Below are 27,386 nucleotides of genomic sequence, written 5' to 3'. Positions count from 1 at the left end.
AGTGGTGTTCAACTCCTCTAGTGCGCAGAGAATGGACTGGGACGAGTGCAACGAATTTGGAACCTCAAACCGAAACTGGAATCTATGACTTTTAGATTATTAGCACAACACCCTAATCATCTAAGCTAATAGACCAATTATATTATAAAACAATGCCCCACGAACTGAAACCTTAAAGCTAGATCTGGAATCTTGAAACACAGATCTACAATAGTGGGATGAAAATTGTTGGTGACTCTGTTGTCGAGGTGCAAGTGGACGATGAAGGGGTGGCGAGTTAATTGATCGATAAGAACCAAATTGATTAGTTTTAAAAATTAAATTAAATCTTTTAAAATTTAGATATCAAATTGAGTTTTTTTAATATAATTTAGTGAGGAAATTAATGATTAAACGAATAATATATTCTTAAGTTAGAAACTCTAATCTTGATTGAGATTTGATAAGATAACTTCCCAGAAAAAAATTATTCAATAAGATAAGATAACGACTGGTGAAAGTAAATTAAAAGACCCATTGTAATAGCCTAAGTTGAAAACATAAAAAATGAGACGAAGTTAAAATACAAAATTCCTATTTGTAAAAGACTATTTATGATAGCTCCATATACTTTTCTCTCTTTCTTTATGGTATCAATTATTCTATTTTATATTGGCACATAGTGAAATTCTGCACTAGAATAAGGAACCCCTCATCATGCCTGGCAATACCGAATGAAGTGATAATCACCATTTCAAGTTACGATTGCACCCACCATGTCAGTTCAGTACCCAAAATTGTGGAAATAGGCCTGTTTATACAGTATTTTCCAGAATTCTTTAAAAGCCAATTAAATTGCAGACCAATAAGCTTTGGCTATATTTAAGGTCGTTTAACGCCTAGAGAAGAGGAGACCTAAATTAATATAAAGATGTATAAAGTAAATCTGTTGAGCCATGATATTCAATATGATAAGTAAATTACGATTTCACTTACATGATGATAGTCCATTTACCACAAATTGCGAACTATGGTTAAAATCAAGTATTTGACATCCCTTGCAAAATTGTGTCAAACTTGTCAACCTTTAGAACAGGTCCTGATCAAGCGAAACCAAGACAGCATTGGGCACAATCACCATCACCGAGGCACGGTGCGTGGCCGCACAAAGAATTCATTTACTACCGAAAATCATGCAACACACGGCCTATGTATTATCCCCATGTTGATAACCTTTTCTCCTAAAAAAGAAAAAGATATAAATATGAAGAAACACAAAGAACGGTCAGAAAAAAATCCGCATTTATATATCAACACAAGGAATACCTAGCTACATAGTGAAAGAAGACTGACAATTGGCACTATGAAATTCTGTACAATTAATAATGTGCTCTTTTGTCTACATCAAATCTTATATGAAATTCTCTCCCTGCAGCAATCCGGGATAGACACACGATATCATCTGTTTTAGAGAGTTGCAAGATGCTTTTAGAAAAGCATGACCCTCCAATGCTGCACAAGCCATCAAGAAATATTAGCACTTCTTCAGAAGACAAAAATATTGAAAAAATAACAAAAAGGCAATGGAATCAGACACAGGTGCTACAGATGGATGAAAAATAATATTACCACTAAATAAAGATTTGGCTTCCTTTGAAAAATCCTCCACACGTCCTAATACAGGTCTTATGCCACAAATTTGTAGAACACAAAGTTCCAAGTGCAAGGCCATTTCAAGTATTTGCAACAATAAGTTGCAAACATCCTGTGTTTCTGGGGAGACCTTTAGTTTGTTGGCTTCACAGAGCTCCGTAGTAATGGCAATAGCTTGATCCTGCACCCAAAAGAAAATAAGGCTCAGACAAACATCCAATTATTTGCTTCTTGGATTCAGGCATCCCACAACAAATCATTTTTGGCATAAAGCAAGCCTTAAGCACACCCATAAATCAAACCATTGACAGAATTTCAAATACTTCTAAATTTGGGCTTATTATAAAAATGTAAACATTATATGCATGTGATTTGTGAAGATCATGGTACCTGCAGTCCATGCAAGATTTCTGGCATTGGAAGCTCAGGAAAATGTGCAAGATCAACAAACCCAACTTCCTCAGCCCTTTTAGCAGCACCCTCAGTTTGTAAACAAAGAAACTTTAAAAGGAGAAATGCTATTCTATATACCTGCAAGGCAACAGTATCAGAGAAGCCTGTTTTTGAAGCAGGATTCCTACTCTCAGTTGCTTGACCATAGGTAGATAATGCAGTTGAGAAAGAAGAGATCTTCGGTTTTGGCACACATCCGAGTGGTGAAAGAGCAAACCATCCATTTTTGCTATTGACATAAGAAGGTTTTAAGCAAATTTCAAATTCCTCTTTCACAGTAGGTGGACATAAAAGAGGGGCATTTCTGCTTGACAATTCACTAAGGCGTTGAGATCCCCTGCTAATGAAGGCTAAAAGATGGATACACTTCTCTCTAAGCTGTCTATCCACATTTCTTATTGCCTTAATCCATGAATTCCAATGTTTTGCTAGCTCACACATGAGCATCAAAGTATGTTCAGTTTCTTTAAGAGTAGCTAAAGAAATCCATGCCCTCTGTGCCCGAGGTCTTTTCTTGTCATGATCATCAGAAGGAAAGTCTGGGGCATTTAGAGAATTAAAAATAAGACGAGCTTTCTCTGAAAAAAAGTACGGTATCATGCTGTCCACAATAGCGGTGCCAGAAGAATTGTCTCCCAAGGATTTAACCATAGCAGTAACCACAGCTAATCCAAGACCCCAAATATCCTGCGGTATTACAAACTTCTCACATGAGCTGCCCAGATTCTCACTACCAATTCTCAAGAAATCCTCACCGGATTCAGCAAATAGCACTCTTAAAGATGACAAGAAGCCAGAACAATAAAGCATCTCAGCACCTCCTCTAACCCGTGCAAGGGTCAAAAAGAACTTCATTATTATTGGAATAGAGGCAGAATTTTTATCATGGAGTTTCAGCATAACAATTGGCAGTTGGAGATGATTCTGCAGGACAGGTAACCAAGTCCTGGGTGTCAAGAAGCGTCTCAATATCAAGTCCATAACTGATAGGGATAGCATGCAATGCTCAGAAGTTGCAATGCAGTTGCAAAGAATGGGTAGTAGTCCCAGGGTTGCATTTGAAACCTTTGAGAAGTCCTCACCAGAACTCTCATCAGTTGCCCCATCTGAATGCGCATTAAGGGAGTCGGACTGTAGTACTGAAAGCAGCAATGTGAGTAAAAGTTTCATGATCAGATTAGCCTCAGAAGGTAAAGGCTTAAGTGCACTCAATAGTTTAAGACCTGAACTAGCACATTTCAGAACAAGTAGGGATACATGTAAGGAGAGGCTTTTACAGACAGTTCTTGTCAACTGGAGGAGTAATTCTGCTTGACATGCAAGAAAGTTAAGAATATCCTCAGAGGCGTCTAGAACAGATGATAATGTCTCTATGGTAGCAAGGAAAGATTGGCATATATTATCCATGAAAGCGAATATGAGTTCATCTGAAATTCTCCCTCCAGTTGTAGCCCTCCCTTGTGACTGCAAGATCATGTGAAAAATGAAAATTTGACAGAGACAAGTCGGAACCAAATGGCAGGAAGAAGAAAGTTACTCATTCATAAATGACAAAATCATACAAATAATACATCATACATATATACATATATAAACAAAGGAAAGTATATGAAAACTGGAACATCAATGTTTAAACAACTTTTCATGCTAAAATGTTTCTAATGGTCCATAGTCAAAGTTTCCTTTCCCCTATGTAATTTAATATTGGCCTATTGGGATAAACTCTCACGCAGGAACTTGAATGCAATTCTTGTTCCAATGTTAACAGAAACCAACCACAAATTATGGACAAAATTGATATGGCACCTTTCTCGAAATAATTAAAAAAACTCCATCACAAAAAGATCTTTTTATTGTACTTCAGATTTGATGCTTGCAGGCAAGCAATGATAATTATAAAGCAAAGAATCCTACTGGTGACTTCTATTCACCATGGTAAAACGAATTCAAGCATAGCATTATCAGAACAATTTTCTAAACAACCCTAGACATTTTAAGTGTAATAAGATGAGGAAAAATGTTTTTTTTTTTAAAATATTGCTTCGTGTTAAAACAGAAGCCATTTCAACCTATAAGAATCATGCATAAGCCAACTGCAGGGCTCAAATTCACAATCATAAGGAACCAGCAGCAGAGCAGCTGGGCTACCACATGAACATTTCAACATTTGTAACTTACAACTATAATTCTATTATTCTGATAGGGAAATGCAACAAAAGGAAATCAGAAATTTAAATTCTCACATCATAATGGTTGACAGCCAAAACAGCTATCAGTCCTTTCAAAGCAGAAAGCTTTGAACTTGAAAGCAACATAACTGAGTTTGCATCCTGCAGGAAACGCAGCATGGTTTCTGCAATCTCCTTGGATGTTTTCCAATTAGAACAATCCCACAAATCTAATCTCAAATCTTCTCGCAAGTGTGCAAGGTCAAACAAGTACACATTCTTTGTAAACATGTTCTTTGTAAAAGAGTCTTCATTGAACAGGTGTTGATACGTTCCCAAAAAATTTGATTCGACAAGATACTGAGATAATTCTTTGAATGGGCCAATATCAATTTTCCTCCCTTCAAGTTCTCCTTGCAAATGATAAAAGAGGTCACTGAGTATCAATTTCTTTAGTTCCTTCCCTTCACTGCAAAATTAAGAAATACAATCAAATTATGATTGATGTACATTACAAAAGAATATATACATTTGTTTTGGTTAGACAAGGTGTTGAAAATCAAGGCAGAATCAACAGATTGTGTGTACAGCTCATTAGAATTTTATACACATAATTATTAGCTGTCATTTCTGTCTTTACCAATATCAACAAATCAATCCTCCTCAGCCCTTTTAGCAGAACCCTTAGTTTGTAAACACAGAAAGTTTATAACCATAAAAACTATTCTACATAGAATCGTATAAAAGTTACAGTTCATGATATTCTACAATAAATCAGTTTGTCCGTGCATTGCACGGGCTCTAATACTAGTTTGCATTCATAGGGAGATCAATTCCCCTGATTTCTAGGCTAAATTATTGTTCTTATTTCTGTCCCGTGCATTCTATATATACCTCACATGTACCATTCACAGATTCAAGGGAGAATAAAAACCTATTTCCGCATGGTATCAAAGCTCAATCTGAACCATCCCTAAACCTAGGACCGCCAAGCCATGGGAGACCAAAAATCTGATGAATCGTTCACGGTGGAGATTGGATCATTACCGACCAGCTCACATGATGGGCTTACTCACCTCATCATTGATCATAAACTGAATGGTCAGAACTAGGTAAGGTCAGTCAAGATCTTTCTTCAAGGAAAAGGAAGGGAAGGCTACATCACAGGAGATTCAGAGTGTCCTAAGAAAGGGGACACAAATGTTCAAAAATGGAAACTTGAGAACAGTCAAGTAATGTCATGGCCACTCAACACCATGACAAATGAAATTGGTGAAAATTTTATGTTCTATGACACTGCAAAAGATATATGGGATGCAGTGAAGGAAATGTACTCAAACGTGGACAACACATCTGCTGTTTTTGAGATAAAAAGCATATTCCATCACCTTCGATAGGGAGAGTCCTCTGTTACGGAGTATTTTAACATACTCTACAGACATTGGCAGCAGCTGGACATATATGAAGAAGTTTCATGGTGCTGTACAGAAGATAAGAAGAAGTATAAGGAAATGGTGGAAAAAGATAGGATTTACAAGTTCCTATTGCGACTAAACAAGGATCTTGATGAAGTTTGTGGAAGGATTCTTGGAACCAAACCACTTCCCAAAATTCGGGAAGTCTTCTCAGAAGTAAGAAGGGAAGAAAGCAGGAGGAAACTCATGCTGGGAACATCCATATCAGTTCCATCCATTGAGAGCTCGACAATGGCAGCAAGAGGAAACCAGCCTCGACCACCACAAAAGAAAAACCGCCCCTGGTGTGACAGAACCTGCAGCAGAAACTGAACAGGATGAGTTAAAGTTTCAACTACGTCTCAACAGAACCCTGGCCCAGAAACACGAGAAGATAACTGGAAGGTTTACAAGAGAAAAAGGAGGAAGGATGTAGAGTCAAGCACAACTCCAATGCAAAACCATGAATCCAACTAGGCTCTTGGAAATGAAGTTCCCACAGGTAATATTCTTCCTAACCTTGAACCTATTGATATAAATACAACAGATACTGATATTCCTATTGCTAAGAGAAAAGGGGTGAGAAATTGTACTCAACACCCTATTGAGAGATATGTCTCCTATGGAAAATTGTCACAAAAGTGCAGGTCCTTTGTAGCAGCGGTTGACAGTGTAGAAATTCCAAGAAATATTCAAGAGGCACTACAAAGACCTGAATGGGCAGCAACTATAATAGAAGAAGTTCAAGCACTTGTAAAAAATGACACATGGGAAGTCACCACTATTCCAAAAGGGAAGACAACAATGGGATGTAAATGGATATTCACAATTAAATGCAATGTTGATGGCAGTATAAACAGGTACAAGGCTCGGTTGGTTGCAAAGGGATTTACACAATCATATGGAGTAGATTATGAAGAGACATTCACACTTTGCTAAACTCAATTCTGTTCGGGTCCTATTATCTCTAGCAGTAAATCTAGATTGGCCTCTACACCAACTAGACATAAAGAATGCTTTTCTAAATGGGGAGTTAGAAGAGGGAGGTATATATGCAAATACCTCCCGGACTTGAATCACCCAGCACCTCAAACATGGTGTGCAGGCTTTGTAAATCTCTACATGGCCTCAAACAATCTCCAAGGGTGTGGTTTGATGGGCTAACAAAAGTTGTCAAGCAAGATGGTTTCGCTTAATGCATAACAGACCATACTATGTTAAGCATTCTGTGGATGGAAAGATAGCTTTGTTTATTGTCTATGTAGATGATATCGTAATTACAAGAGATGATTGTGATCAAATAAATCATCTGAAGAATCTTCTAGCCAAGAAATTTGAAGTCAAGGATCTAGGTCAGCTCAAGTATTTTCTAGGGATGGAAATTGCTCGGACAAAGAATGATATTTCTGTTTCTCAAAGGAAGTACACTCTGGATTTACTTCAAGAGACAGGGATGCTTGGATGCAAAACAGCCAATACTCCCATAGAACCCGTCAAAAGGAGTGAAGAGAAGAGTGTAGCAGCTGACAAAGATAGATATCAAAGTCTAGTTGGAAAACTAATCTATCTAACTCATACTAGGCCAGGCATTGGTTTTGCTGTAAGCATGGCTAGTCGTTCTATGTCAAACCCAACTGGAACTGACATGAGAAATGTGAATAGAATCCTCCAATACCTTAAAGGTACACCAGGCCGAGAGCTCTATTTCCAGAAAAACTCAGAGGTATTGATGTCTATATCTGACAGGAAATCAACTGCAAGATATTGCACATTTGTATGGGGGAACATGGTAACTTGGAGAAGCAAGAAACAGTTTGTTGTGGCTAGGAGTAGTGCAGAAGCAAAGCAGAATTCAGAGCTATGGCACACGGTATTTGTGAAGGAATATGGCTCAAGCGAATGTTGAATGAAATCAGAATTCCTATCAACTACACCATGAGGATATTTTGTGATAACAAGGCTGTTATAGGCATTGCAAAATCCAGTTCATCATGATAGAACAAAGCATGAGGAGATCGATATACATTTCATTAAGGAGAAAATTGATCATAAGATTTTAAGTGTCAATCATGTTCCATCATGCAAATAGACAGCGGACATTCTAACCAAAGCCCTACCAAGGAATATATACGAGAATATCAAATCCAATCTGTGTATGATAGATATCTACCATCCAGATTGAGGGGGAGTGTTGAAGATCAACTTAGAATCAACAAATTCTGTTTGTACAGCTCATTAGGATTTTATGTACATCATTATTAGCTGTCATTTCTGGCTTTACCATATTTAGAATTTGCATTTATAGGGAAATCAATCCCCCTAATTTCTAGGCTAGATTATTGTTCTTATTTATGTCCTGTGCATTCTATATGTACCTCCCATGTACCATTCACAGATTCAAGGGAAAATAAAACCTATTTCCGCACGAGGTAAATTCAAGACATGAATTGTATGGTGGAAAGAAAAAACATGACTTTTGACTCAAATTGAAAGTAATGAGAATTTATTCAAAAATGGTGTTACCTTAATTCTCAGTCTCACAATTCTTTGTGATACAATGATAGTGTTAGGTGTCTATTAGTAATCTAGCATTAGATTTCTGTTACTAATTGTTAATTGTTAATGAGGGAGTTAGTTAGGCAGAGATGATTAGAAGAATTACAACCCGTTGCCTATAAATAAGAAGAGGGGTCAAGGGGGAGAGATATCTTTTGTCATTTGTGGGAGAATTGGGGCTTTTGGACATTGGGAAAAATCCCTTATTCTTTCTAATAAAATACTATGTTTTTATAGAGAAATCAGAGTGTTCTAAATGTTAGTTGATTTTCCATGAAAAGGACATGCATGACTATATGGAAGCAAAATGAATTATTCATTGATGTTCCAACTTGGTCACAGATAACATGTAGTTTAAATAAAAATCCTTAAAGTTATGAAGTAAAAAATAACACACATGGATAAGTCTATAACCTGTAACCACGTTGTGAATACTGAGACACCAATTCAGAGAAAGCAGGATGAATGCTGAGCTGCAAACATAGAAATGTTTCTATATATTAGAAAATGTTGACAAAATAGTCAACTAAAATGATTTTCTTTTGAAGCATAACATATTCATAATGATCTGTATGATGTATAGATATGGATTAATACCCCTTACAACATTACATAGTAAATTAGAATAAATGACTTTCTTAGAAGAAAATAGATTAGACATTAAACCTTCGTCAGAATTTCATGAATCTTCTGAAGCAATAACACAGATATACTTCCAGAGTCACAAACTGCTAATTTCATCATCACATGAACAGAGAATAAACTGGTGGCGACCTGAAAAATTGCATGCTAGAGCATATAAAAACATACACTACATACTGGAAGTAAATAAAAAAGGGAAGAAAAGTTCATAATGTATACCCATAATTGCGTGATATACAATTACAAGCATACTTAAAAAAGGAAAATAACATCAAGCTAACCTTTGCACCACCATATATATCATTATTATATCCACAAGAAGTGTATGACTTTATTAGTTTCTCTAAAATAGAGTCGTTGAACCATGAAGACCAGATTCCCTTAAGATCCTGAAGATCTGGTGCTTTGGATTTTTCTGTTTTTGAGGCATTTTGCTCCTTGTCCTTGGATTCAGCTACATCCTTCACAAGTGACTCTGCATGAAACAACTTCTTGTGCAAGAATAATTCATAAGCCATGATTCCATGTATGGAAGATTGACAATGGAAACAGTAAGCCAGATTGAAAGCATCTTTTTCTTCAAGACTCCTAAGTAAGGGAATTTCACTGCTAGCAATGTTAGAGATTGCATTGGCCAAGTGTTCCCAAAACTTTCCATGCCTTCTTAAAGCATCCAAGAGATTGGCATAATGGGGAGCCCCTTGCCATAAGGCAATCATGAAGTTAAGTACACAAAGCAGTATGCGGGGATTGCTGGAGATAGAGAAAAATACAATGAGTAACTTACTCATATTTCAATAAGCAAGACAATTGACCAGCAAAAAGCATAAGCAATAAGGACAGAAACTAAGAAAAAACAGATAAAGAACGCCCCATAAGGCAATCATGAAGTTAAGTACACAAAACAGTATGTTTGAACCTCTTGATCAGATCATCTGCCCTTTCAATATAGTGCATAAGTGCATCTACAAGACTTGATCTTTTAGAAACTACAGTTGTAGGAGAAGTTTCCTTTTTTTGCAGCTTTGCATCACCAATGCTCAAGTGGCCTTCAGTGTTCTCCTCTAGAGCAAAGATAGCAACAATGAAAGAAGGCTGCAAAAAAGGAATGTCAAATAAGAAAATGGTGATTGAGAACAACTTAATATGGTGAAAAAATGAGTTTGACACTTTGCCCCAAAATTGGTATCAGTGCAAGTAACCTTGTAACTTCTCCACAAAATGTGAAATCCAATTCTTTAATTTACTACATAATTCAAACCTGGTAATGTGCAGCAGAAGTAAACAGATTGACTGTAGCAACAAAGAGATCTTCATTTGATTCTGATTGCTCAAGCAGTATGTAGTTCACAGAGTGCCTCAAATCCATGATCTAAACCAGTTACAAAAATTTACTTAAATCAAGCTAAAAAGCTAAAAGAACAATAAATTTGAAGAAACTGAAAGTAACACCCCTAACCTCATTATCTGGAATGAAGCATGTGATTCCATATGAAAATGGTTGAATACAATCTGCTATGGCAAATAACATTGAAATAAACCTAACAGCACCGAATTGGATGGCCTACACAGACAAGATGTATGTTTGTCAAGCAATGAATAGAAAATCAGGCATTAACAAGTATATATATTCACTGAAAGGAAGGTAAAATAAGTAACAAACAAACCATCCACAGAGATATGTAGGACCCACTGGATTTTGGAATCAAATGCACAAAAAACAATGCATCCTATGTGTCAGCAAGCATGCCAAACAAAAATAGGCAATACAACACATAGAAGAGAAATGTTAATGGACAACCCAAGTGTAAGTGTATAACTATGAAAAATGGGAAAATCAAGCAAATGTGATCAATATCAGTCCCTTATGCAGCTATTAACATTATTAATTAATAATATATAACAGAATGTGTGTTAAGCATGCACTGAAGAGCTCACAGATCTCTAACAGAAGAAAAAGGAGGCAGATGCTCATTATTGTTCAATAAAAACTCATTACCAGCATTGCAAGTAGGTGCATAAAAATGATCAGAAAAATGTAATGACACTCCAATTTGAGCAAGGAGAGTGTTCATACAGGATCTTGAGAGTATGAAATCAGGGACATAACAGAAGTGACAACAGGAACCGGTTTGGTTGTGCATGAGAACAATGCTTGGAGAAAAACTGGAAAGTTCGATGATGTATCCTGGACAACAGAGAATGATTTTCAGTATTTTCATAATGTAAAGATATTACAGATATAGACAGTTACTAGGAAAGAGTAAGTTATTATGCAAAAACAATGTTTATGGACTTCTATGTATAACAAGAAAAATATGATATCCTATCAATATGAATTTCTGTAATCATATGTAACTAATAAAACCATGGATATTTGCAGTTTTCCTCTGTACCTTAGAAAGTTTGGTCAACATGACTGAAAGAATATCTAAAACAGAACCTATAGCAAGCTGTAACCCTTCAATTTCCATTGGATCAAAGAGGCGGCTTACATGCAATTTCTGTTAAAAAGAGATGTTCTTCTCAATAAGATGTAGGAATAAGCAAAATAGACTAACAAATGGATGAATAATAAACCCAAGTTTCAATGTACGTCACCTCCAAAGCATGTGCATTAGTGCAAACAATTTGGAATAGTGTGTTATGGATGGAAGAATCAGAGAACAACACGTTGTTTATGATCTCACCCAATTTTCCATAATAAGGCATTGATGAAATGCATTTTTTCATCAACTCAAGAACCTGCAAAGAACCCCAACATTTGATATTAATCACAACGGCATAATTTTAATCCTAATTGTACAAAACCTACATTATATTATTTTCCAGAATCATGCCCCACTGTGCTAGCAATAAATTAGAAGCAGTTAACATAGACTTTGGAGCATCAAAAACTAATGCACATAATTTATTGCGTTGGAAATATCTTTCATCAATCATTTAAAATGCCATAAAAAGTATTTTAACATACACAAATATAAAAAATATCTATATAAATTTAAAGTCAAATTGCTCATGTATAACTAACAAAGTAAAACATGAAATTCAAAACAATGGGAAAAAAACTAATTATTCAAATTTAGCTCTATATTCCTAAATTTTATTTTATTTAAAAAAGAAAATATAATTTAATTATTAACTTTAAAATTCACAACAGATAAAAACCTTTCAACTTCTTAAAAATTATGATAATCATCTCCCGAATTGGAAGGTCTACTTTCCAAACCATGAATTAATCCATACCGTGAATCATAAGATTCATCATCTATCATTAAAAATGCCATAAAAAGTATTTTTAACATACAGAAATATTGAAAACATCTATATACTAGAATTTTAGAGTGAAATAGTTTGCTATATAGCTAACAAAGTGAAATATAAACTAAAAAATAATCTTAGAAGATTTGCAAAGAAAAACCCTAGAATCGATTTTCTTTTCAGAATGGATTGTGTGACCTTGACGGCTCAGCCTGATCCCTTATTTGGGTGTGACCCAACTGCAAGAATCTCATGATGGAGCTCAGTTTTGCAATTCGTCCAATACAGAAATGATTTGAATGATTCAAGGTTAAAAACAACTCTCCATGCAATTTCTTTATAAATTGTTTCAAATTGGAATACAAACTGTATGTTCCATGTCATTTTAATTACCATGTTTCCCACACTTACCTTTATTTTCTTGCTCATGCTCAATTATTTCAGTGATTACCAGTCACTAGGAATCTTAGAAGTGTTCTAGTAAAGATCCAAAACTGAGTACAAAATTGTGTGGCTTAAAACAGAAGCAGGACATACCTTCAATGTTATTTTCCATCTAATATGTTTCATCTTGTATTTCCAATACTCGTGATTGACTAGGACATACTGCAAAGAGAAAATGATCAATGCCAGGAGAGCATCATGCTCTACTCCTGTTTCTACAAGCTGTATGGTGAAGTCCAGCACTGCAAGATTCAGGCCACTACATCAGACTAGAGAGAAAATAGATGGAATATAGCATAGAAGTTCATAAAAGCATGCCAAACCAACAACTCAATTGAATTAATCCTTTATTGCAAATTTAACTAAGGATGAATATATATCGGTATATTTTCATCAAGTACAACTGTACACAAGTGTATTATAGTCTCTTTTTTTACCTTTTTAGGTTACCATTGTAGTAAATTTGCTATATTGCAGTCAAAATCATAAGCATAACATCTTATCAGAAATATGTCTATTGTAGCACTACTGTACTAAAACTTACAAAATCTTCCAAAACAAGTATCCATTATAGAGTGCCCCTAGTTCTAAAGTGGCAGTCTGCGTATCAAAAAACAGGGAGAAGAAAGAAACAAAATATAACAGCAAAATCAACATAAATCAAACTATTATATAAATTAGAGTCTTCACTCTCGAAAGTGAGTCACCCACTTAACAAACTCTTCATTCTATCCATGTCACTCCTTTTCTCCATCTATATGTTCACTCTCAATCAAATTGATACCAGGCATTCACATTCTCTCCAAGAAAGTATTCTCTTTTATCATTTTTTGGCTGGCTGAATAAATCCATGGAGTCCTCACCTTGCTTCTCAATCCCTACTAATCTGTTTCCAGAAGAACACAAATCCTTTATACAGATATAATTGTGTTTCCTGAAGAAATCAACTTGCAATTAGGAAGAGTGTGTATCTTGATAATAGATCTATTTGTTTTTTTGATCAGCAAAGATAATAGTATATATATTAATGAGAAAAAAGTACCAGAGGTACTAAGTACATAGGTAGGTTACCATACACATGGTTCCATAGAGAAACTAATATCCTGAAATGTGGGCTGCCTCATGAGACCAGCTTACAAGTTGCCTACTTAATCACAAAAAGTTGGCTGCCTCAAGACTCACTTTTGCCAAAATTTTAGCTTCTTGCACTTCAATCCCTTTCATCCAAAATCATTGAAACAGGAAAATACACAAACTGCAGATACCTCCTCTCGAAATGGTAGTAATATCTGAGGTTTGGTATCATACTTTAATTATTTACTAATCTAATCCCCCGCTTCCTCCTTACCCATGATGATAAGGATGTGTGCAACAAATTCTTATTTCCTAATTTGGTTGCCTCCTCCTCTGTTAATGATTATTGTTTGCAAGGCAAGTTCTCTGTTCTCTATCAAGTATCAAGGGTTTCTTAGTTTAAATAAATTATATTTTATATATCTGTGATGTTTACTACTAGTGCTTGGTAATGGTTCTATTAGGCTTCTAAACTTTGAGTTGAAAATATTATACAAATGGAAAACAATTGAGGGTTGCATTGGAATATGCCATGATGTAACTTAATAAGAGAGCAATGTATTGCTTGCTATAGTGCAGATTGTTGAGAAATTATCTGAATGAACTAGCAGTCCTTAATATGAAGATTGTTATAAAGATAGAGTCAGATATAAAGGGGTAGATATAAACATAATTTTGACAGTGTAAAAAACCTTTTAATTGTTAGCGCAATCCAAATTTCCAATTAAATCATTTAACACACATAAAATTTTAAGTTTTTTATAATTAAATTTATAAAATGAATCAGAGTTTAAAATTATAACATATATATAATATAATATAATGTTATATCATAATTTGTACACATGTAAATGTATTTAATTCCCAAAATAATAATAATCTCCACACATTTTATCTAAAACAAAATCCCATGCATTGCACGGGCTACAAACTAGCAATTGGAAAACATAAAGTCAGGTTTCAGAGCAAGCTAATTAAGCACAAGAATGCAAGAGACACAAACAATGAGAAACAAATAAATATCATTATAATTTATAACAATAAAGTGGATAAGAAATCAATGTTAGTCATACCTGATATTGCCAAGGGGCAGTCATTACTGTTTTGCTCACAGTCAATTAAAAGCATCCTAGCCAGTTTGCAAGAAAGCAACCATGACCCACTGTAAAAAGACAGTAGGACTGGGAGATGTAACATCACATTTTATAAAACAAATTCATAAAATAAGCTACTTTGACACCACATGCCACCAGAAGAATGTATAAGAAAATGTGAAGTCATACAATAGAAAACAAAAGGATTAACATAACCCATTTCTTTTTATGTAAGCACACAATTTCAAACAAGTTTGTGAAGACCTTGCCTATTTGTATATGCATGCTATTCAAAAAAAGGGCTTTACCTTGACAAACCATTACTGCCTACGTTGAACGTAGGTGTCTGCAAAGTAATATCAAAAAGATTTGCATTTAGAGTGGTTGCTGCAACATTAGCTGGAGAACTGTATTGGAAAGGAAAAAAATTAGCTAGCCTTTTCTCAATTACACTACTAATTCAAAAACAAATGAGCGTCCACTAACAAATTAAATCATCAAGACCCAAGAAGCAGAAAGCCTTAAACAATCCATCAATATACTCTTAGGACAGAAAAGATATACATACAAATCAAATATTTGATTAGCACAAATTGATCAACTACTACAAAAGAATAACTTCAATTACCAAATCAACATAATCCCCAAAATCTTGACACCCATTGACATAAGTGCAGCACCGCAGGAATTCAGAGTCAGGTTTTTTACAAGATTGCATATTATGTCAACTACCCTGTATTGACAAGAAAAATGTCATTTTAAAAACAACTACCAAACAAGAGATAAATAGAATACATCATAAAATTAATCAAGGAAAACATGCACAAAAGGACAACCATTCAAATTGAATAATTTACCAGACCCTCTTTTCAACCTGCTCATCCATCAAACCAACATCATGAAATAGCAGAGAGTTGCTGATGTCCATCACAGCAAAGCAAACACCCTGCACATAGTAAGAGAATCAATGACCAAATTTCTTAGGTACTTCGGTAGACAGAGGTTACTGCCATAACTATTAATAAGCAGATCTTATAGTTAAAAATACTACTCAAAACCTTTAAATCTCATCTCATGAGGTCATCCATGAGAAATAAAATACTGGATTTAAAGCAAGAACCATGCAGTAACCATATCCTTACAAAGAACCAAATTGAAAATAAATGGTCAATTAAACTTAACCAACTTATGCCGACCAAAAAAAAAAAAAACTTAACCAACTTACAGTGTTAAAAGACACCAATCTACTAAGCAGGTCAAGAGTATAAACAACTCCATCCTTGCTATTCAAATACATCTCTTGGGCCAAATGTAGGAGTAACACAAACATTCCAGATGGTGAATACTAGAAAAAAGAAGAATTTGTCAGGTGAATTCAAAATCTGAGATAATATTGATAAGATATAAATCCCACTCCAAGTAACTTCAAATTACAGTAAAATGACATTTGAGGACAGGTAACTGAAACACCATCATTTATTTGATTATCACTGTTGAAAATATATAGTTTTGGATATTGAGGGAGGAAAAGAGATAAAAGAAAATGAAACACTGAATTGATATTAACTGAGATGTATTACAATGTATTGATATTTTTGATATATTCATAAAACCTATAGTACTAACCCTTATTTATACTCATCATAATCCTAGCTAATTATGGAAACAAATCATGATTAAATAAAGAAATATGGTAACTAATCCTAAGGCATAAAGAGGAAATAGGGAAACTGATCTTAAAGGATAATCATAGATATGGTAAAGTATTTACATATATTCTAATAATCACTGAAGAATAATATTTCAAATTGAAAACCAATTACTAAAGAATTTACAGATAATTTCTCTTAGGAACTTTTGGAACAGGCCTCACTTGATATGATTGAGAGAATTTTCAGGTTATTGGTTATTCCCATCCAAGTCCAATGCAAAGAGGAGACAGAAAAGAAATACTAGAACAAGCAATAACACTTTAAAAAAATAACTCATTTATTTGCACACCACCAAAAATGAGTTGTGAAGAAAATTTATTATTATAGATCAAGGTACAGGAAGCACTTAGAAATGTAAACTAAAGCATAGTAAGTTAGTAACAATATTAGCATAATTCACCTCCCATCGTACAAGGGCAGTGTTCTCTCCAACAACTCTCAAGACACTACCACGAGTTCCAGCTGGAATAAAGAAACCTTCAACCCCAGGAACTTGCACTGCCTGTTGTGCCTCAACTACCTCCAAATCACTACTAATCTCAAACAAGGATGATATACCAACAGACCTATTTAGAAAGTTATACCTGTTGAAAAAATGCATCCATAAGAAAGGCTACCAAGGGCTTGAGAAACAAAAATGTTCCTTTGCTTTGAGGGACCAATGGTACTGTTATTCCAATTTACAAGATAACAGAAAAAACATGAATTATTTATTTACTTACACACACTCTGCAGGCCAAGTTCCTTCACAAAGGGATGACAGGAGTTGTACAAGTTCGAGTGTCCTGAAAGGAAACTCACTCTCTAGGTTGCAAAGAAGAGACCGAATTGGACCGTCAATAAAACTTTCCTTGTCCCAAAACTGAATACACAATGATTCCTGAAAGGAGCAGTCCTTGAATTGATAAATGATCACTGGCAGATATCATGATAATGAAGCAATGAGTGAAATGAAGGGTTATACATCCAAACCTCTCCACGGTAAATCTTGCAAAGAATATCCAGCATCAAAGTGGGGTTACTGTCCTCAGGCTGTATGTTTGTTGAAGCAGAACAAATGAGAAAGACGTAAATAATCTCCCAAAAACTAACTACAGATTTTACAACCATACCTGAAGGTTGATTTCATAAGATGCAACAAATGCAGATATAAATGTCCTCAAAACACCGCGATATCCAGACACTGGGCCCTGAATGGAAGGGGGGAAATCATTTATAGTATAATTTTTACAGAAGAACATACAAAATTAAGAATATACACACTGTACTACCATTATAGTATGAATATAAATATTAGAGTATATCATGCTTAGTTTTCTTTTTACAAACACAATTTAGTATACTAGAAAGCTGAATGATTCATAATAGAAAAGAAAGGAATTGCTCAAGGTTTTTTCACTAATCCACTATAACAAGTTATGCTACCCAAGTCTGAATGACGCACATCATATTCCTTCAAAATGTCACATTCAAGAATTTCAAGACAATAACGCAAGGATCCAGCCTCAAAGGCTTGACGAACATAACTAATGTGATCAATCTCCTGGATGCAGAGAAAAGAAAAAGGGTCAACTTTGTAATACACACACATGATAAGTAGTAAACCAAAAATTCACATAAAACGTAACCACATACCATTAGCTCATTATTTTCATCTTTTTCCACAAGTGTCAAGAGTAGATAAAGAAATACTGCCCATGCTAGAACTAGAGGACCAGCTTCTTTCATTTCAAAAGCATTGAATGTAGAAACTAGTGCATCCATTTCTTGAACATCAGTCATGGAAAATGTAGACACGCCTTTCCTGGGAAATCCAAATTCCAAACAGATTTTGCAACATTCAACATCAAGAAAACTTATTAATTAAAAAATCAATTGTAAAATACAGACAGGCAATTTATGCCATGCTATATAACTAATATAATAAGTACTACGATATGAATGAAGAATTTGACTCAAAACCCACAGCTCCAGGCAAAGAATATCACTACATGAAACTAACCAAATGAAAATGTTCCATATCCAAAGCTGACAAATAACAATAATCAAAATAGACATATGGAATTATTGGCAAAATCAACAAACTCTAACAATGAAGTATAGCATATAACTTTGCTATTCTGATACCCAAAATTAGAAGTCTTTGAATGTGGGTTTGTGCCTAACTCAACCCCAAAAGCTAGCTTATTGAGTGACGGTTGTCCCTCATTTATATACTCTAGTCGATGTTGGACTTGGGTTTTTTCCAATACATTCCCTCACACCCATCACTTTTGGGTTTGGTGCGTGGATGACATGGTGGGTGGCCCGTTTAATGGATCTAGGATAGGCTCTGTTACCATCTAAGAATGTGAGTTTGGGCCTAACTCAACCTCAAAAGTTAGCTCAAAGAGTGAGGGTAGCTCCCCAATTATATACTCAATCTTGACACTATCTCTAGCCGATGCAGAACTTAGGAAGCAACCTTCACCCTATGAGCTAACTTTTGGGGTTGAATTAGGCCCATAACCCACATTATAAGATGGTATCAGAGCCTATTCTAGATTCACTCAAAGGGTCACTCACCATGTGATCCAAGCACCAAGCCCAAAAGTATTGGACATGTTGAGTGTATTGGGAAAAACTTAAGTCCCAAATCGGCTAGAGAAAAAGTCAAGATAGAATATATAAGTAGGAGGCAACCCTCACCTTATGAATTAGCTTTTGAGATTGAATTAGGCCCAAACCCACATTCTAAGAAGCAACAAAACAAGAACATTTAAGGTGAGAGATTGATAGATTTCACTGAAGAACTGAATAGGACAAAGTATGCAATTTCTTATCTAGTTGCAAATTGAAATTCTGCTTGGTTAATGAATGAAATGACATATTTAAGGAAGGCAAGCCTCAAAGAATAGAACATTTGTCTCATGATTGCCTTAGGGCTTAGACCACAAGTATTTTCAATAACAAAGTGAAATTTATAGCCTAGCAGACCACATTCAGTTCAGCATTCAACCAGTCATTGCATCAAAAGATGAGGTTTCAGATTATGGCCTTGCAATTCACACTTCACAGTGCTTCATGGTTTAACCAAACTGTTTGGCAACACGTTTTCTTCATAACTTTGAATTCTAGGCTAACCTGTAAGGTACTTCATCATGAACCATTTGAAGAACATTCTCCAGGTTCAGGGTTTCTATTAAAATAAGCAGCAGCTGAACTTTAGCATGATAAGACAACTGTTGTGTTTCTGTTGTAATTGATAGCTTTCCCAAATTATAATCACCAGCTAAGATCCCCTGGATCAAAAAGATGATTTTAAGCAAGGATTTGATTCAAGAAAATATCACAGGTCCGAGCAGAAGTATAACATTATACCTTGTAAAGAGAAATAAACTTCTTCCACATTTCACTGCTACAGGTACAAAACGAATCATAATATGCTAGGAAAAGGATATCTAAAACCAAGTTGTCTTCAATTAGAGTCTCCTCAGCCCACAGAGTAAAAAGATCAACATCCTTCAAGCATTCCACAATTCACACATGTTGAGTCATCAAGCAATAAATTTTTAATTCAAAAATTCACTTGATCCATTTGAGAATATACAGTTACAACATCCTATGGCTTGGAGATACATAATACATTAATCAAGAACATGAAAAAATAGGGCAAGAAGGCAATGCTATACAACAAGACTCAGCTATTAATGCTACAGCATGCACATAAATTAAAGTAATTGCATCAAAGTTATGTGAGGATCACATACCAAACACAAGTTAACTACCAATCTAATATAATCATGCAAAATTAAAGGATAGTAGATGGCGACTGAACATACCATTTGCTCTGGGAAACTACATGACAAAAGATTGCTAAAGAACAATATTAATTTATTTTCCAGTCCATCATGAAACAGTTTTCTTGCCTCCTCCTTCATAGTATTGTCTTCAGCCACATAACCATTGTGTACTGCATGTAGAGTCAAAATCCAAAGACATCACCAAGTCAATTAAGATAAAGTAGAAATGTTTACTAAACCTACACAAACTGAATGTGTGTGCTCACAAAGGCGTATCTTCCAATATAGAGAATTAACAAAATAATTACTAACTGGCCATAAAGTCAAACATGACACACTTACTAGCATGCATGAGAATCCACCTGATGCACTTTAGCAAGCACTGTCGCTCCTTGTAATATTGAACTAACATCTTCATAAAAAGAAAGAAAAGAAATCAGAAACAGGAATTAAAAGCAAGTATCACAGAGAAAATACTGTCAGCAATCCCATCTCACTTTTTGGCAAACAATTTTCTAATGAACTATCTGTATCAAATTAAATCTTATAAAGTTCAGAAGCAGCTAAATACCGATATATTTTGAACTCTCGTATATGCAATGAAGGTAATCTAAAGAAGCAGAATATGATTAATAACACGAACTGTTAGGATTTAGGAACCAAGAAACAGGTTTTAAGCTTTCAGAGAGATGAGAAAAACAAGGAAAGGAAAAAATAATACTTTGATGTTATTTATTATTTATTAAATAACATACATGGAACCTGAGGAGAGAATTTTCCTTCCAAAGGTTTTCCCTTTACACAACAGAGCCTTTGCTCAGTTCTCAAATCTAAACTCCCAAAGGCCTCCTTCTACTTTGCTCCAGCTATTTAAACCCTTGTGCCTAACTACCAATCCACTAGATAGATTCCAACTATAACTAACTAAACAGACATCCAACCATATAACTAACTCTGACCCTGTTCCCATTTATTCTTCTGGGTCCTATCATGAACCCATTATTGGAAAAAGAGGGAAAAAGGAAGAACCTAAAAGGTTTCCAGTTGACAGAACACATGCATGTATCATGTTTTTGAACCTCACTACAAGAACAATGTATCAGTGAGGTTCAAAGGCAAAAATACAAGAACAAGGAGTCTATATTCTATGGAATAGATAATCATAGATTACTACATCTTAAGATAACTCATCATCATGCTATACAACACCCAAATGAGGGTATCAAACCAAGGTTATCAATAGCATGCTTTTATGGTGGTGCATGGCGGAGCAGCTGTTGGCCTGCACAATCCATGGAACATGAATAGTAGTGTGTTTATAGTTCACAAGTGTCAAGCATCCCAAAAAGCAGGGTTTCTCAAAGAGGCTATACAAAATCTAATTCTTGCCCTCAAAACCACATCATTTTAAGCAGCCGAATAGACAGGGTTTCTTATAGAGGCTATACAAAATCCCAATTCTCAGAAAGGTTAAAACTTTAAAAACCCAAAGGGCTATAAAACTTTAGTTTTACACACTTCTCTCTGTTCGAGACCTCTCTTCTCTTTGTTCTGATTCTGTGCACCCAGAGTGACCAAGCCAACCATCTTGGGTAGTTTTCGGGCAACAAACCTTCAGTCTTCTCTTTGAGCATTTATAAGCATAGAGCATAAATTATACAATTTGTATACAAAAATATATCACAATAAAAGCCATCACACTATGTGCTATACCACTATAGCATTTTTGCAATCAGTCACTATCCGAGATTGATAATTATGTACTGAAGTCCAACGTGTAACTTGAAATGCATTGTGTGTATGAGTATAAATCATTTAAATTATTATACTAAACTTCTAAACTTCCAACCACTACTATAGTCCAGAAAAATGAGTGTCATATAAAAGTTTAAAATATTTTTTAGGAATCCATCCAACTATGACTTCACAGTTCTCACAATACACTAAAGTTACTTATTTGAAAGTTGTTAGTAAAAACATATTGGATCAGCCAAATCCTTCTTGTTATGTACAAATTATGACCATTGTAGAAATCAGCACCTGACTACATCAATAATATACAGGAAAGCAGTAAGGGGATGAAGCCACTGACCATGTAAAGAAACTCTGGAGCCATGGAATCAGCCACAGCAGCATTGTTGTGTTTGATGGACCTTTCGACAAGAATGTATGATTGAACCTCGTCTAGTAGCTGAAATAAACAAGAATGGCAATAGAAAGCCACCATGAGGCTATCAGCATAACTCACTGGATAGTGGATAACAGACATTAATAGCTAGATTCCCCATAATACAGATAATGAAAAACAACACTCTCCCCCACACAGTAGCAACCAAATCAAGGATAACCCCACTTCCAACCGTAATAAACATTCAAATTTCAATGTCAAAACTTTCCTCTCGGCAATTGAAACGTTTCACTCCATTGTAAATACCTGAACCCCCCCATAAAAAGATAACAACGATGCTTGTGATATTGTAATGATCATTAAGCGAGCACAAATACGGAACTACTGACCAGACAGGAGCTAATCTGCAACGCTGTATCTTTCAGCTGAGGTTGAATAGTGAGTTGGTGAGATCCAATTTTCAGCGTTTTTGAACTCAAAGCTTCCTTTGAACTCTGATTGGGCGGTTTGAAGCGCGTCAGTGTGTCCACGAACCAGGCATGGTTGTCTTTCAACTTCTTCGCCTAAATAAACATCAAAATGATTTCATGTAAGTGCACAAATTCAGACACACACGAAGGCAAACGGAGATTGTTGAAAGTGTACCAAATTCGGTGGGAGATCTGAGGTCAGAGAGGAATTTTCAAGCTCAGAGAAGAGGACAGTGAATGAGTCCCACCACAGAGACGCATCCACGGAACTGGTATCAGCCATTGTTAGAGGAGAGGACGAGAACGAGAACGGGAACGAAGAAGAGAAAGTTAAACCCTAACACTGCGGAAAACACAGTAATGGAAGGGTTTAGTTTAATTTTTCATTTGATTTGATTTTTCTCTCTTTTTCGCGCTTTCTATGCTGTGACCGATTGCGAATTTGCGATTGTCTTGTGTCCGGCTTATTTATCCATTATTTTCTAGACTTAACATTTTTATTTTTAATTCATATTTTAGTTTAATTTTGATCCTCGTAATTTTGTGGCTTTTTATTTGTTTAAATTATGTTTATTATCTCAAAATTTTATCCAATAATTAATAAAAAAACATAACAAAAATGTAACGTATTATTAACTTGTATAACTTCATAAAGTTAAAATATTATAAATAATTTAAATAAAAATTATGATTATGATTATATTCGTAAAAATATTTTAGTTAATTTTTAATTTATTTTATTAATTGAAAAATTTGTTTGATTATTGGATAAATAAAATTTGTTTTTAGTCTTTACAAAGTTGTCATTTTTTATTATAGCCCCTACAAATATGATATTTTTTTATATTTTAGTCCTTACCAATATGAAACATGATACTTTTGATGATTTCATTATTTGTCGACAGAGCACATTAGATTATACGACATCATGATTATTACACATTTAATGGAACATATTTATGACATGAATTAAAACAAAAAATAAAAATTTAACAACACCAAAAATCCAAAAACAAAAAACAAAAGTAACTAAAATTAAAATACTCCTATTTTATAGATACTAAGAAATTATTTAAGTCTTAAATTAATTAGTACTGTTTGCTGATTGAAATCTTATAATTTTTTTTTTTATTTATACTAGTTATTTTTCTGTTACATCGTGTTGCATTACACTTCAGATCTTATCTCTTTTTATATCTAAGTGCTTTTTAACATATTGTGTCTTGTCTAAATATCACATTGGTTAGAATTATAAGTCTCAAATTCAAGTATTCTAAATGAAAACAAAAAACATGGATGGGAAAAAAATCTTTACTATATAAGTTACTAACCAATTTTTTTTCAGCAAGACTAGCTATAAATCGACAAAACTGATATATTCTTTAAAGTAAAAAGATGGCGACGTACAATAAAATATCGCTTAAAGTTATTGTATTTCGTATTTGAGACTTTAAGCAATAAAAATAAACATATTAAAATGGTTGTTGCTGTTAAATGATAAAAAATTTACTCTTATTATTTGAAAAAAGACATATTTGAAAGCTTAACTATCCAATCACGATGCATTTATATACACATGAAATTAATTAAAAACAAATACAATGATTTGGGTTGTCTAACTTAATTGCCCAATGATCTTCATTCGAGATCAACAATATTGATCACACTCAAACTTCATATTACTTCAAACTTCTTAATCATATCGCTCTATTTCAGTCTAAATTTTATTTATATTCTCACGCGAGGCTCTTCTGCACATGCCCTATCCTTCCAAGGCTTTATTAGCAACAAATAAATTATAAAACGAGTTTAATGAATATATGTTGCTGGTTATAAGTGAAAAACAAAAACGCACACCTAGATAGATTAATATAATAAAGTAGATACATATTATAACATGTGTTCAATCATGAACCAAAATGTAATCTCTTTCTAATATGTTATTTTTTTTTTTTTTACAAAATACCACCAAATGCGTGAATTCAATAGGACATGGTTGTTTTGGTATGTTGAAAACGCACACCTATATTTTTTTTTACAGTTATAATAGTCTTACTTGAGTTAAACAGAAAAACAAGTGATTTAACTTTTACATGTCATCCAAACTCAAATTTATTTACAATTTCATAAATTAACCAAGTATTATAACAAATTAATAAATCATACTTCATAAATAATTTAATACTAATTTATTTTCTCTTCATTTTTTATGTGAAAGCGAATTTCTCTATCGATCGTAAGGACTCGTCAATATTCTCCATTTCGCCTAAGTATGACTTCCGAAAAGTTAATTGCTTCTCACAGCAAGGGTCTCCTTAATTAGTTTCACAAAATATTATACCAACGAAAGCTAGATCTAGGAATTATTTTTGTCTCCATTTCCAGCATCAAAACCGAATAGTATCATGCGTAATGTATCACACAAATTAAAACAGAAATAAAAACAAGTATCAGTTTTCTTAAAGTTCGTGGGATATACTTTTCCTCACGATCTTATATTTGATAGCTGTTTTTCCTGTTCTGGATTTGCATTTCGATACATAAAATATGCCTATCTATCTCTTTCGTTGATTGACTTTGATACATACATAATTGATGGTTTTATAGAGCTGTATTCAATTCAATTTGTGTGGAAAACAAGGAGAGCTCTATCAATCTTAGAAACAAATTAATGTGACATTCTGCTAATTGCTACGAAAGTATTATAGTTTGCAATCACTTTCGCTCAATCCCAACTCTTGTTTATTTTAGTACATGGCTTATACATTAGCTATACTTTATTAGTGGTTAATCTTATCCTCCGACTATGTCCAGAAATGTCTTAAATATAAGCTCAGAGGTTAAGCATTTAATAGATACAATGAATGGATGCAGTGGCCCCCGAGTGCCATGTGATTAACAACATGACTTCCTCAGAAATTTGCGTGATTTGTTAGTACTATACTCTCTAGCTTGCAGCCTTCTTTCAATAATTAAGACACTGTTTTTTTTATAAGGAAACTAAGACATTGGTTGAAGAATAGTCATTTTTTTTATTTATTTAAAATTATGTTAGAGATATATTGAAATTTATAATGAGAACGCATTAATAACATTTTTTATTTTAATCATTTAAAAAAATTTATAGAGCAATGTTTTATCTTTTAATTATAGCATTTTTTTATTAAGTCTCTGAACAGTCAATTTTATATAAAAATATTGGGAAAAATGTAATTAATATCCTAAAATATGCAAAAGTAATGTTTTTTTAACAATTAAAAGGATTATTAAGATAATATAATAGAAGGATTTGACATTATTTTTAATAAAAAAGTACGTGTAGATCCATGAAACATAAGTAACACAAACTAACGTGCTGATACACTCCGGACACAAGCAGTTGTCATGTAGGCTGTAGGCATTTGCTGTTACTGTGTTAGTTGCCTATGATCGATCGAGTAGTCCTTGCAGAGAATATCATTAATGCAAATAAGACACCATGTTTTATTTTACAACAATTTTAGAGAAAAATATACTTTATTTAATAAAGCTTTTTAGAATTTCTTTTTAGAGAAAGAATATTCTTTTCTCAAATTGTACTTTTTAGAATTTCTTTTGTTTCAAAACTATTATTATCATTGTAGAAAATTAAGGTCTGGTATAAACAATTAAATCAAAAACCATCTCAATAATTCAATGAAATAAGATGGAGTTAATAAAGACAATTTAGTCAAAGTATTCATCAATTAATGATTTGTAACAATCTTTCTGAAAGACAATAGTTTAGAAAGTGGTGGAAGTTTAGAATGGAAGGAGTATTAGGCTCTTATACGTGTCGTGAACCTGTATACATTTTCAATACCAACGAAAGAGAATGTATTCATTTCATCATTTGATTAACGAAAGAGAATGTATCCATTTCATCATTTGATTAGAATCTGCAATTTACTTCCTTGCTTTCGTATCTTTTTAGTCGTGATTAAAGTTAGTAGTTTAGTACATCAATGCTATATTTTGATTCAGGATTTTTTTATATTAAAAAAAACACGACTAATGCAACTTTGAAAGGATTTCTCCCCTCGCTTATCTTTCTTCCTGTGTTCTATGGTTCCAAATACCACATAATACCAACACAACAATAGTCCTATCCTATTAGGTCAAGATAATATTTTACATCCCCTATAAATCTACTTTCAATCAATCCCACGTTAATACTTACTCTGAAGCATAAATATAAGAAAAAATTAATTAATTTAAAACTAATTAAAAAAATCAATTGATATAATTTAATTTGTCAGGTTTCAAGTAAAAAATAAAATTATTTATAAAATATCTTATAAAAAAGAATCCCTAAAATAAAATTAAAATTACATGAAAAGTATTTTAGGAATAATAACATTTTAATTAAATTTATTTATATTTAAATATAACATACAAGATCACTTTATACATACATATATATCTATATATATATATATATATATGTATATATATATATATATATATATATATATATGTCCAAAGGGAGTAACTTCCA

At 33.8% G+C, this 27,386-nt stretch overlaps 1 protein-coding gene across 5 annotated transcripts; it reads right to left on the bottom strand.

Annotated features, from left to right (window-relative positions):
- Positions 1-915: 915 nt before the first annotated feature.
- Positions 916-23,297, bottom strand: LOC100796560 (nucleoporin NUP188). 5 transcript variants are annotated; one of them, XR_417021.4, is made up of 33 exons: positions 23,046-23,297; positions 22,790-22,963; positions 22,365-22,463; positions 20,615-20,684; positions 20,312-20,442; positions 19,851-19,991; positions 19,614-19,771; positions 18,126-18,294; positions 17,935-18,033; positions 17,603-17,680; positions 17,463-17,522; positions 17,213-17,370; positions 16,891-17,074; positions 16,004-16,123; positions 15,636-15,724; positions 15,407-15,511; positions 15,087-15,185; positions 14,758-14,846; positions 12,704-12,852; positions 11,507-11,650; positions 11,302-11,409; positions 10,983-11,093; positions 10,365-10,469; positions 10,167-10,277; positions 9,825-10,000; positions 9,187-9,658; positions 8,930-9,037; positions 8,678-8,736; positions 4,329-4,722; positions 2,023-3,549; positions 1,609-1,813; positions 1,306-1,491; positions 916-1,220 (listed from the first exon to the last, which is right to left on the bottom strand). XR_417021.4 is itself a non-coding variant. In XM_006591976.4 (32 exons), exons 1-32 carry the CDS (start codon positions 23,151-23,153, stop codon positions 1,391-1,393), a joined length of 5,901 nt encoding a protein of 1,966 aa, XP_006592039.1. In that variant the 5' UTR covers positions 23,154-23,297; the 3' UTR covers positions 1,263-1,390. The 5 variants fall into 5 exon arrangements, 1 of the variants encoding a protein (XP_006592039.1); XR_003263594.2 differs by having other exon boundaries at positions 916-1,212; XR_417022.4 differs by having other exon boundaries at positions 1,333-1,491.
- Between the last annotated feature and the right edge of the window lie 4,089 nt (positions 23,298-27,386).

Source organism: Glycine max, chromosome 12, assembly GCF_000004515.6.
Source record: "Glycine max cultivar Williams 82 chromosome 12, Glycine_max_v4.0, whole genome shotgun sequence".
NCBI lineage: Eukaryota > Viridiplantae > Streptophyta > Magnoliopsida > Fabales > Fabaceae > Glycine > Glycine max.
The sequence above is the reverse complement of the archived record's forward strand: the minus strand, read 5'-3'. Positions and strand labels throughout refer to the sequence as shown.

What these genes read in the sequence shown, in the direction of transcription:
- LOC100796560 (XM_006591976.4), bottom strand. Translation starts at nt 23,153, where the DNA reads ATGGCTGATACCAGTTCCGTGGATGCGTCTCTGTGGTGGGACTCATTC. An exon ending in CATGATGAAGTACCTTACAG is followed by an intron (nt 18,295 to 19,613) that starts GTTAGCCTAGAA and finishes TGGATTTCCCAG; the next exon opens with GAAAGGCGTGTCTACATTTT. An exon ending in GGCAGTAATGGTTTGTCAAG is followed by an intron (nt 14,847 to 15,086) that starts GTAAAGCCCTTT and finishes GTCTTTTTACAG; the next exon opens with TGGGTCATGGTTGCTTTCTT.